Source organism: Tachyglossus aculeatus, chromosome 3 (genome assembly GCF_015852505.1).
Source record: "Tachyglossus aculeatus isolate mTacAcu1 chromosome 3, mTacAcu1.pri, whole genome shotgun sequence".
Taxonomy (NCBI): domain Eukaryota; kingdom Metazoa; phylum Chordata; class Mammalia; order Monotremata; family Tachyglossidae; genus Tachyglossus; species Tachyglossus aculeatus.
In genome coordinates this window covers 24,954,537-24,967,369 of record NC_052068.1, presented here as the reverse complement: position 1 = coordinate 24,967,369, position 12,833 = coordinate 24,954,537, and the positions used below count along the sequence as shown (strand labels likewise).

The 12,833-nt window shown below is 46.6% G+C and overlaps 1 protein-coding gene across 15 annotated transcripts in view; it reads right to left on the bottom strand.

Annotated features, from left to right (window-relative positions):
* SORBS1 (sorbin and SH3 domain containing 1) overlaps positions 1-12,833 on the bottom strand; it is a 132,072-nt gene that overhangs the window by 12,652 nt on the left and 106,587 nt on the right. For 9 of the 15 annotated variants that reach the window (XM_038743542.1, XM_038743543.1, XM_038743544.1 and 6 more), the window contains 3 exons: positions 12,416-12,530; positions 12,165-12,290; positions 10,837-11,031 (listed from right to left, as the gene is read on the bottom strand). In XM_038743542.1, coding sequence (XP_038599470.1) covers positions 10,837-11,031; positions 12,165-12,290; positions 12,416-12,530 — 436 coding nt within the window. Of the gene's footprint in view, positions 1-7,515; positions 8,242-10,836; positions 11,032-12,164; positions 12,291-12,415; positions 12,531-12,833 lie in introns of all 15 variants that reach the window. The other 6 variants (XM_038743535.1, XM_038743536.1, XM_038743537.1 and 3 more) reach the window with 1 other exon arrangement.

The window sequence follows — 12,833 nt, the reverse complement described above, 5'->3', positions numbered from 1 at the left end:
TATATGTTGCCAATTTGTACTTCCCAAGCGCTTAGTACAGTGCTCTGCACATAGTAAGCGCTCAATAAATACGATTGATGATGATCAGGTTGCCCCACGGGGGGCTCACAGTCTTAATCTCCATTTTACAGATGAGGTAACTGAGGCACAGAGAAGTTAAGTGACTTGCCCAAAGTCACATAGCTGATAATTGGCAGAGCAGGGATTTGAACCCATGAACTCTGACTCCAAAGCCCGTGCTCTTTCCACTGAGCCACGCTGCTTCTCCTACTGCTGTTGACCCCACTCTACAAATGAGCAACTTCCAGGCTTGTGCCCTGACCCTTGGATTTGGAGGAGTACCCAACAGGTCAGAGAAGAGTGGCAACCCAGAATCCTGACCCACTCCCCACTTCAATCCCCACTTCAATCCATACTTCATGCTGCTGCCCGGATTGTCTTTGTCCAGAAACGCTCTGGGCATGTTACTCCCCTCCTCAAAAATCTCCAGTGGTTACCAATCAATCTGCGCATCAGGCAGAAATTCCTCACCCTGGGCTTCCAGGCTGTCCATCCCCTCGCCCCCTCCTACCTCCCCTCCCTTCTGTCCTTCTCCAGCCCAGCCCACACCCTCCGCTCCTCCGCCGCTAATCTCCTCACCGTGCCTCGTTCTCGCCTGTCCCGCCATCGACCCCCGGCCCACGTCATCCCCCAGGCCTGGAATGGCCTCCCTCTGCCCATCCGCCAAGCTAGCTCTCTTCTTCCCTTCAAGGCTCTACTGAGAGCTCACCTCCTCCGGGAGGCCTTCCCACACTGAGCCCCTTCCTTCCTCTTCCCCTCGTCCCCCTCTCCATCCCCCCATCTTACCTCCTTTCCTACAGCACCTGTATATATGTATGTATGTTTGTACATATTTATTACTCTATTTATCTTACTTGTACATATCTATTCTATTTATTTTATTTTGTTAGCATGTTTGGTTTTGTTCTCTGTCTCCCCCTTCTAGACTGTGAGCCTGCTGTTGGGTAGGGACTGTCTCTATATGTTGCTGACTTGTACTTCCCAAGCGCTTAGTACAGTGCTCTGCACACAGTAAGCGCTCAATAAATACGATTGATTGATTGATTGATTGATTGAGCACTTACTATATGTAAAGCACTGTAGTAAGTGCTTGGGAGAGGACAAAGAAAACAGTAAGTAGTAACAGGTCTTGGCTCTAACTGGGATGCCCAGGCCCCCTTCCTCTGTCTCCCCCTCCAACCAAATCTCTCTGTCCTACATAAAGTTGGATGGGAGCATCTTCTTTCATTCATTCAATCATATTTATTGAGCGCTTACTGTGTGCAGAGCACTGTACTAAGTGCTTGGGAAGCACAAGTTGGCAACATATAGAGATGGTCCCTACCCAACAGTGGGCTCACAGTCTAGATCCTCTTAAAACAACACCTTCCTCCTAGCCCAAGTTGCTGGGATAGGAGGGGACTCACACTGGGATAGAAAGTCTCTTTTCTGACACGTCAGGAAACAGGTTGGCAAAAGAGGGTATAGAATCAGCACCCAAGGAGAGTTTTAGAAAGACAGTTGAGAAGCAGCATGGTCTAATGGATTCAGCAGGGTCCTGGAAGTCAGAAGGACCTGAGTTCTAATCCCGGCTTCACCAATGGTCTGCTGTGTGACCTTGGGCAAGTCACTTAACTTCTCTGTGCCTTAGTTACCTCATCCATAAAATAGGGATTAAGACTGGGAGCCCTATGCGGGACAGGGACTGTGTCCAATCTGATTAGCTTGTATCTACCCTAGCATTTAGAACAGTGCCTGACTCATAGCAAATGCTTAACAAATACCACTTTTTTTTAAAGAAAGATAAGAGGTAATCATCTGTCACTTAGCTGTGTGACTTTGGGCAAGTCACTTGACTTCTCTGGGCCTCAGTTCCCTCATCTGTGAGCTCCCCCGTGGGACAATCTGATCACCTTGTAACCTCCCCAGCGCTTAGAACACTGCTTTGCACATAGTAAGCGCTTAATAAATACCATCATCTTCATTATTATTATTATCTGTAAAATGGGGATGAAGACTGTGAGCCCCACATGGGACAACCTGATCACCTTGTATCCTCCTAGTGCTTAGAACAGTGCTTGGCACATAGTAAGCGCTTAATAAATACCATCATCATTATTATTATTATTATTATCATCTCTAAAATGGGGATGAAGACTGTGAGCCCCACGTGGGACAACCTGATCACCCTGCATCCTCCTAGCACTTAGAACAGTGCTTGGCACATAGTAAGTGCTTAACAAATACCAATGTTATTATTATTATTATCTGTCCAGAATGGTTTAAATATTTACAACAGAGGTGGCAGACATCTGAATCCCTTCACATTCCTTCCTGGGATCATTCTATGACTCCAAGATCAATTAAAGGTTCTAGGTTCACAATTATGATCGGGGGTTACCTGATCACACTGGCTCACTTCACAGGGTCTAAGGTTCTACTTAGTGAATGTGCCAGTAAGTTACGTTACACCAGGTGGTTCTATGATATAAAACCATTAACACCATGCAAGAACCAGAATTCCAGTGGCATGCTGATATTTTCTGGGGTACCAGTTGGGAATATTTAGAGTGGATACGCAGTGAGGCCAGGAAGTAGACTATACCTGAGAACTCAGAAATTTACATTCAGAAACATATCCCTTAAGACTTCTGGACTATTCTGCTCAAAACACTTATTTTATGTGTCTGTGCCTCTTCCCTCATCCCTAAATAAAGTATTTATTTTACTTGTACATATCTATTCTATTTATTTTATTTTGTTAATATGTTTGCTTTTGTTCTCTATCTCCCCCTTCTAGACTGTAAGCCCACTGTTGGGTAGGGACTGTCTCTATATGTTGCCAACTTGTACTTCCCAAGCGCTTAGTACAGTGCTCTGCACACAGTAAGCGCTCAATAAATACGATTGATTGATTGATTCCTTCCCTCCTTGCATCTGTTTCCTCACAATTCCTCTTTGACCACATCCACTTCATCCCAATGATCGTCTTTTTTTTATGGTACTTGTTAAGAGCTTATTATATGCCAAGCATTGTACTAAGCACTGTGATAGATACAAGATAATCAGGTTGGACAAAGTCCCTGACCCACATGGGGGTCCCTTCTTTATTTCTATTTTACAGACGATGTAAGTGGCACAGAGGAAGTGAAGTGACTCACCCAAGGTCACACAGCAGACAGGTGGTGGAGCCAGGATTAGAACTCAGGTCCTTTTGACTCCCAATCCTGTGATCTATCCACCAGGCTCCACTGCTTCACCTAAAATAGCTCCTGAAATATGGCATTTGCAGAGAGGGGAGGACTTGACTGTGCCCACCAACTTGATCAATGAGGTCTGTTTCCTTTCATCTCAACACATAAGGCTCTTATCGATGGAGACCCAAATCCATATTTCAGAACTGAAATGGAGCTCCACAGCGATGTTCAATTGAATCTTTTGAACTGAGTGCCATGAGATGGAAGGATTTTTTCTTATTTTTACTGACCTAGAGGGACATCCAGGGCCATGACATTAGAACTCCTTAAAAATGCCTTTTTGTAAACAAGATCTAAGTAGACCACAACATTTTTGGAATAAAACAGGTTGAGGGGTGGGTGGAAGAGGGCAAACACAGGAGGACTGTGAGCTTGCTGTGGCCAGGGAATGTATCTACCAACTCTGCTATATTGTGCTCTCCCAAGCGCTTAGTACAGTGCTCTATACAGTAAAGCACTCAAGAAATATGATTGACTGATTGATGAAGGAGGGAAGCTTTTATCTGGAGTCCTGGTCTGTAAGGTTCCAATTTTTACCCTGAGGAGGGGTTCAGTGAACAAACATCCCCTGAATACCCTCCAGGATTGGAAATGACATCCAGCTTTTTTCCTGAATCCCCTGAAGCTTCGATTACCCAAAGCGTGGCTCAGTGGAAAGAGCATGGGCTTTGGAGTCAGAGGTCATGGGTTCAAATCCCGGCTCTGCCACTTGTCAGCTGTGTGCCTTTGGGCAAGTCACTTAACTTCTCTGGGCCTCAGTTACCTCATCTGCAAAATGGGGAATAAGACTGTGAGCCCCCTGTGGGAAAACCTGATCACCTTGTAACCTCCCCAGCACTTAGAACAGTGCTTTGTGCATAGTAAGCACTTAATAAATACCATTATTATTATTATTATTTGCTGATTTTTATCCAGAACCAATCTAGGATGCTACGCCAACCTGAAAAATCCATAACTGTCCTGGCTAAGTTGGGATCCACACTCATCTCACCTATTTTAAACTTTCAGAGGATGTTCCGTGACTATACCGCCTCAATTAATACTGTAAATTCCAACCCCCATTCCCAAGAACAGCCTCGAGCAGGAACATACTTTAAATTAAAATTCAATAGGTTTAGGTTTTGGAAAGCATCTCAACATAAATAAAAAAATATGATGAAACGGTTTGTAATGTGGATTTCCCTCTCCTTCAGTTGGCGGATTCTACTCTTGCCCTTGGCAGAGATCTAAGACGTGTGGGATGAGGATGCAAGGGGAGAAGAGGGAAATGAGGGCAGAAACCTTTTTAAAACTTTAAAAAGAAGGTGGGGGGGGGGGGGCAGCCTCTAGATGTTGCCAACACACACACTTTCTCTTTTTGTATATATGTATATATGTTTGTATATATTTATTACTCTATTTATTTATGTTACTTGTACATATCTATTCTATTTATTTTATTTTGTTAGTATGTTTGGTTTTGTTCTCTGTCTCCCCCTTTTAGACTGTGAGCCCACTGTTGGGTAGGGACTGTCTATGTTGCCAACTTGTACTTCCCAAGCACTTAGTACAGTGCTCTGCACACAGTAAGCGCTCAATAAATACGATTGATTGATTGATTTGTTAAAACTGGCAAAAAAACCCATCTCCTCAACCATCCTAACAAAGACAGCAGCTAAGTTACTTAGTATTAAGTATTAATGTATATACAGATTTCATTTAAAGAAAAATAACACAGACTGGGAGCTAGCTCACTGTGGGCAGGGAATGTGTCTGTTGTTGTACTGTACTCCCCTAAGCACTTAGTACAGTGCCCTGCCCACAGTAAGCACTCAATAGATATGACAATGAATGAACGCACGTTTGTAGAACACCGACTATGAAAAACTAAAGAGAAGTATTGCCCCTGGCAGTTCTCCAGGGCTGGACAACTTGCAGAGAAGCAGGGTAGCCTAATGGATATCCCAGATCTGCCACTTGTCTGCTATGTGAGCCTGGGCAGGTCATTTAACTTCTCTGTGCCTCAGTTACCTCATCTGTAAAATGGGCTTTAAGACTGTGTGCCCTATGTGGGACTAACCTGATTAGCTTGAATCTACCCCGGCGCTTGGTAGAGTGCCTGGCAAACAGTAAGCGCTTAAATACTACAAAAAAAAAACCAAAAAACAAAACTTTCCCTCTAGAACTGGGGAAGGAAGACTACCCTTGCCCCCTTCTCATTGTGCTTAACATTTCTGTCCCTGCTGCTTCCAGCTCGAAACCTCTTGGTTCTCCGTGTGGGCTCGAAACATGTCTACCAACTCTGTTGTACTGTAATAATAATAATGGCACTTATTAAGCGCTTACTACGTGCAAAGCACTGTTCTAAGCGCTGTACTCTCCCAAGCTTTTAGTACAGTGCTCTGCACACACTAAATGTTCAGTAAATACCACTGATTGATTGATTGCTCTAGGTCATGAAAGGCAAAAATTAATTCATTCTTTCAATCTTATTTATTGAGCACTTACTGTGTGCAGAGCACTGTACTAAGTGCTTGGGAAAGTACAGTAAAGCAATAGAGACAATCCCTACCCATAACGAGCTCAGGGGGGGTAGCAGCATGGGCTGGGAGTCAGAGGGCCTGGGTTCTAATCCCAGCTCCACCACTCGCCTGCTGTGTGACCTTGGGCAAATTACTTCACTTCTCTGTGCCTCAGTCGTCTCATCTGCAAAATGGGGATTAAATACCTGTTCTCCCTCCTACTAAGACTGTGAGCCCCACACGTGTCCAACCTGATTAATCTGTATCTCTCCCCTCGCACTCAGTACAGTGCTTGGCACACAGTAAGTGCCGAACAGTATCATAATTATTATTAATGTCCCAGAACGGGGCTCAAGGCAGCCTGTTCCTGGATTCATCCACAGATCCATATAAATTCATCTGTGGATAGATGATCCAACAAACACATTTCAAATAAAGGGCTGTTACGGCTAAGGGACAGGACTGTCATTCAAGGAAGTGGATGAACTTTGAGAGCAGAGGGAGGAGGTGGGGGAGAGAAAGTGTGTTTTTTTAGGAGCCTAAAGTCTTGGAAGAAAAGAAAAACTCACCAACTAGAAATATGATCTTTTGAAATAATTGCAATCTCCCGGATTCTTAGCATGCCTTACACTCTGCTAAAAATTCAGAGCACACACACAGACACAAAGTCAACTCCATGCAGAACACCTCAAAACTATCCAAACACCTATATATAGTATGTGGATGTACACCAGGCCTTAAAATTTTAGAAGTGAACGATGGGGTCCCCCTTTACTCCTTTCTCCCTGACTCCCTCCTTCCTTTTCCATTCTAGACATTTTCTTCCACTGCTACACGCTTGTCCTGAGCAAGTCAGTTTCTAGACTTAAACTGTCTCAGTCAAAACACCAAGAAGAAATCATTTCGTGTTTCCCATGGGCACTTACTGCTGTCAGATCCTCTAGGATTTTGGACAGAGGTTATTTCCTAAGCACAGGGCTCTCGGCATCGCTAGCTGGAATAAGAGCTTCTAGATTAAGTCTAATCTTTTAGCCTGCCATTTAAGACACGCTTCAGGTCCCCTAGGTCTGGCTCTGCCCTCTGGAGGTATTCAATAAACTCTTGTTGACTGACAGACTGAAAACCACAGGGAGAGGGATGAAGACATCCCCTGAAGGCCTTAGCTTGGAAGAATCAGGCAGGGGCAGATGTCTAAAATGTTCTTCAATTTAAGCTGTTCTCCTGCCAGAATATCTGCTCAGATATCAAACCCGAGGCTGGCCACCTCATCTTCCCCCACTGACGCGGGCAAAAGATGAGGCTAGTAGCTATCTCCATCAACTTTTAGAGGAGGAGTGTGGCCTAGTGAAAAGAGCATAGGCCCAGACGACAGAAGCCCTGGTTTTAAACCTGGATCTGCCATTTACCCGCTATGTGACCTTGGGCAAGCCACAACTTCTCTGTGCCTCAACTCCGTCATCAGCAAAATGGGTATTCAATGCCTGTTCTCCCTCCTATTCAGACTGTAGGGACCTAAGCGGGACCCGATGATCTCGCATCTACCCCAGCGCTTAGTACAGTGCTCGACACATAGTAAGCGCATAACAGACACCACAATTGTTATTTTTATTCTAGCAACAACTCCATTTCCATATATAGGTGACAAGCAGGATAGCCAAATTTAAACAGAGAGTCAGTGTAGGCTTCCCCAAACCAAGCACACACATGCGGTGGAGTACCTGTCTGACACCGCTCTGAGCATCTCTCACATCACCTCTGCTCAAATCTGTTTGCTCAGCCCAATTTCCTTGAATGGGGCGGGCTTCCTCAAGGGTGTTCTCGGGGAGCCTCTGTTCTGGGCTAAAGACGCACTTGGCCAGGTCTGATGGCTTCACACAGCTCTTCTCAGAGATCTCGGGGCTGCCAAGCCCCCTGGCCCCTGCCTCTTTGTAACCCTCTGTCACACGCCGGGCGCTTCCTTCTCTCCATTGCTGGAGCTTGGCTTGGCCGCTAATTGCGTCGCTAAGCTCAGAGATCATCCTATCGGCGTTCTCGAGCCGGGGCTGGGAGAAGGTGCGCTGCGTGCCACCGGGAGTTGGTGAGCGGACAGCGCGATCCTCGCTCCGAATAAGGGTGGCGGGATGGACGTTCTGAGCTGAGGAATGCGGTCTGGGAGGGGGAAGCGGCAGGGGCGTGAAGACGGACCGTGGATCCGAAGGGCCCGACAGGCTCGAATGGGGACGGCTGACCGATGGGGAGGGGCTGGAGAGGAGGTCAGCGCGACCCAGGGAGACGTCTGGCAGAGGAGGCAACGGTGGGGTTACGGTTGGGGTGTGTCTCCCAGGCACCCCCATAGTCAGGGAAATCCACTCGGAGGTTATGGCTTGCACCTCGGGAGACAGTACCTGGTGGGAGCTAGGCAGAGCTGGGCGGACTGGTTTGTGGAGTGTGTCATGACTGGGAAACTTAAAGGAAAGGAGAAAGAAAAAGAGAGAGAGAGAGAAAACTAAGCAAAACAGAATCGAAGTAGGTTTTAGAAAAACAAAACTCAACAAAAATCCCAGGGGAGCATAGGAAGAGAGTGAAATGAAGACAGGCGGGATGCATTTTATCGTTTGAAAAGGAAAGATGGGTCTCCTTTTGGAGCAGGGTATGAAAGGAGGGTGGGGTTTCCCTGGCAATCGTCTTGGGCCCACAGCCAGGGGGACAGAGTCTTCTGCTGCCACTCCTACCTCCCTCTCCCGGGTTGGGGCGGGAGCCTGAGGGCCAAAGGGCAGGCAAGCACACATGCCATCGCTATGGGCACAGAAATGGCCGAGCCCAGAAATACCTTGAAGAAGTGCTGATCTTTCAGGCGGTCATGACAGATCTCCCCTAGACATGAGAATCTGCAGCCCCCTCCCCGTAAAACGCTTTCTGCCACCCCACCTCAGATTGGGATGCAAGTGCTGTTTTTACTGAATTGGAAAATAATTATGCCTTTAGGGTGCATTGTCTTGGGTGTATCCATGTGCTCTAGCTGCTGCCTAATGAGCCCATTTTGAAGGGGAGGAATTTGGCAGGATGAAAAGAATTAGTAAACAGAAACAGAAGCTTCAGCTTAAAAAATGGTTTTGGCTGAAGCTGTGCAGGAAGTTCCACCCTGTCTGATGTCCTTCGTTCTGTGGATGAGCTAATGGGGAGAAGGTAGGGTTTTAAGGGGGCTCTGGCAATCCTAAACTCCGCAGGCTGCCTGGACCTTCTAGTTTTCATTCCTTTGTTCCTTTGACTACACTCGCTGAGCCAAATTCTCCTCCCTGCACAGGGAAGCTGAGACAGGTGGGTCTCACTGCGTCAGTCCTGCCTCGTACCCCAGGAAGCTAAAGTTTGGAGGAGGAAGCTACAGTTCCTTCAGCTGTTCTGCCCTGGCCTGGGGAGACGGGTGTGTCGGGAAAGAGCAGGGCTCCAGGACTACTGACTTCCTGGGCCTAAGGACAGGCTGGGGCAAGATGGTCTAATGGAAAGAGCACAGGTCTCGGAGTCAGAAGTCCTGGGTTCTAATCCCAGCTCCATCCTGCACCTGCTGTGTGACCTGGGGCAAGTCACAACTTCTCTGTGCCTCAGTTCCCTCATCTGTAAAACGGGGATTCAACAGCTGTTCTCCCTGCTACTTAAGACTGTGAGCCCCATGTGGGACCCGGTTATCTCGTATCTACTCCAGCGCTTAGTACAGTGCTTGGCACATAGTAAGTGCTCAACAAATACCACAATTACTATTACCATCAGGGTTTCCCTGAAGCTTTCTTCTGGAGTTTGGCTGCTTAGGGTTCAGCAGAGGGCAGAGCAGATGTTCTCCACAATTAGCCCACCCCACTTTCCAACCCACCAACAAAAACCAGTCCTCTCTAAGACACCCCTGCCTCATTATTCTAATTGTACACAGATATGTTGACTGAATGAAGGATCTCTAGTCCTATTTGCCTGTAAGCCCTCTGTAGGATGCAATCATTCCATTCCTTAATACGTAAGTGCTTAATACAATATTAGGTTCCCAGTGGGTGGCTGACAAGAAATAATCAACAAATCTCTGCTGAGGAGTCCGGGTCACTCGGCTGCACCATGTGACTCTCTCAGGGGCACCTGAAAGACAAGTCCCCAACCCATCATTTGGGGACTGTTGCCTCATCTTTTTGATATCCAGTGCAGCAAGAAGAATTCAATCTATTTATAATCATCTGTTTAGCTTCCTCCTTTCCCCAAACACCACCTTCCAGCCTCTAGTAAGTATAAAAAAGGAGGGGGAGAGTCAAGTCAGTACATCTTCAAGAAGTGCTCTCTTGCTCCCCCAACCAGTTCTGGTTTTTAGCCTTTCATCCCCTGTGGCCTGATGGTTTTCTTCCAGTCATGCTGGTCCTGACCTCTCTCTCCCAGACCTTTCAATATTTCTTTAAGGCTCATCCATTTACCATAGCTCCACAGTTTTTGCCTCTCCTCTTGGATGCCACCCCTCCCATACTCCATAGGCTTTTCTAATTGAGGCAAATTTGAAAAATAGCCTGTATTTATGGACTTTCAGTGCTCTTTGGGCACCAGAATAGAGTTTCCATGTACTCAAGGACTGACCTACATATGGTCATTTAAACAACAGCGTCCTGTGGCCCAGATAAAAAAGCAGGAACTTCATGGTACTAGACTACAAACTGCTTGAGGGTAGGGGCCAGGCTGGTTTTCTCTGTAGGGACCCATGGAAGCAAGGTCTGGTACCTCTGTTAACAGGAGAGAGATTTGCACACGGGAGTTGCCAAACATCAGCATTCAAACAAACACTTAAGCTAGGAAAAGACAAGTGGAAGAGGAGGGTTTTAAAGAACCTTGTCCCTCCCATCACCAGGCAGCTATTCAGAAACCCAGTTCTGCTCCACACTGTCCAACCCCACTTTCTCCAGTCACAAATCACAGCCAGGCGACAGGGACCGAACCTTTCTTCAGAGGCCAAACCCGTCGCACAGTGAAGTGCTCTGCACATCTGTAGAGACTCAGCACCTTTCTGGTGATGATGTGGAGGAAGGTGAGGAGGATACCTGAGGGGAGGCAGTCGAACTGCGACTTGGGGAATAGGACATTGGCATCTCGATGTACTCAATGGGGTTCTTCACCAGTGGCCGTTTGATCACTTCCACATATGTGATGGGAAAGATTCCTTGGCGGCCAGTGCCGCAGATTTTCCCTTCATACCAGTTCTCATCGACTTGTCGAATCAACATAATTCTCTCGCCCTGCAACATACAATAAGCAGCACTGAATCTCATCCACTTTGTTAGCGAGATGCGTGACCCGAAAAAAAATGATTGTCTCTCTACAGCTTCCAAGTTTACATCCAGGAAGGGACTTGGATATTGAGAGGAATCGAGTCATTAGGTGCGGTTCTGTCCAGGCTGGATTGCGAGCTTAAACTTTGTGAGGAGCCCTGGATCCGGTAGTTGGAAACACTTGGCTGCCCTGGCCCTAACTGGGTCAATTGTCAGAGTTCACAGCTCAAGAGGGACGCGAAGCACTTGCAAGTGTTCAGAGGAGAGCCCTGAACATCTTCAAGTGTGGGAGCCTAAGGCCTGTGATGAAAGCTAAAGGACCTGGGCCTATTTAACCGAGAGAAGGGATGGAGGAAGGGCTCTCTAATGATAGCCGTCAAGTGTCGGATAAGCTTTTCCCTCGGGAATGGCGATTAGCTAGCTGTTCTCTATCTACCCTGAGGAGGACTGAGCAAGGGGAAATGGTTTTAAACTGTAACAGGAGGGAAGAAATTTCTGACAGCAAAGGCTTTTAGCCCCTGACGCAGACTAGTGAGGGGGCTTGAGTGCCTTAGAAATATGACAGGCTTTAATCCACCAGAGAGGATTTATACAGAGAGCTGTTGAAGGTGGGAGAAGGGGAGAGAGGTGACCAACTAAGTGACTGCCCCTGGTTCCTTTGCGACCTAAAGATTATAGAAGACAAACATTCATTCAGAACAGATCTGAAGCAGCATGGCCTAGTGGATAGACCATGGGCCCGGGAATCAGAATGGCCTGGTTCTAATCCCGGCTCTGCCACTTGTCTGTTTTGTGACCTCGAGCAAGTCACTTCACTTCTCTATGCTTTCGTTCCCTTATCTGTAAAATAGGATTAAGACTGTGAGCCCTATGTGGGACAGGGACTGTGCTCAACCCGATCTTGTATCTATGCCAGAGCTTAGAACAGTGCCTGGCACGCAGTAAGTGCTTAAATACCATAATTATTATTACTATTATCTGCTTCTAAAAAAACCAGCATCTTGGCTAGCTTTCAAGGCAAGCCCTCCATCTGTCTTATAGCACTAGCTGAGGCCAAGCGTACATACTTACCCTGGCTGTCGCAGAGAGGAGAAGCTTACCTTTCTGAAGGACATTTCCACTTGGGTGTCCCCATTAAAGTTAAACTTGGCAATTGCATCTCCATATTCCAAAACCTGCACTGGAGGCAGTTTTTTCGGTTGAGCCTTCTCTGCTGGAGGAAGATGCTGGCAGGGGAAAATGTGAAAGGAGAAGTCAGACAAGGTATGTAGAAAAATTGTGCTTATGGAAACTTAGTTTGGTTCTTTCAGAATGACATTCATTGGAGGGAAAGGAAAAAGGGCTCAGGTACCTCTACATATGAGCGTGGAAAGATCCCCACTCGCCCATGATGCTCTCCTTCGTACCAGTTCTGGTCGATCTGCTTATAAATGTAAACGATATCTCCTTTCTGCAGAGGAAGTTCCCTGTCAATGCGGAACGAGAGTTGAATTACAAACCCAGTATAGACTTTCAATGATCAAAAAACTGTGATATTTCAATCTGGAGACAACTTCAAGGACAACGGGGGGTGTGTGCACCTATAAATGACAGAATGATAGTCACAGCCTATGGGGAGAGCATCAATTCATAAAATTTATATTGATTGCCCTTTGTATTTTCAAAGTGCCCTGTGATAATAAACCTGAGGCAGGTGATATCCATACTAACAACAGGGAGGCAGTTAGGTCTGTTGGAAAGAGCACGGGATTGGGAATCAGAAGACACGG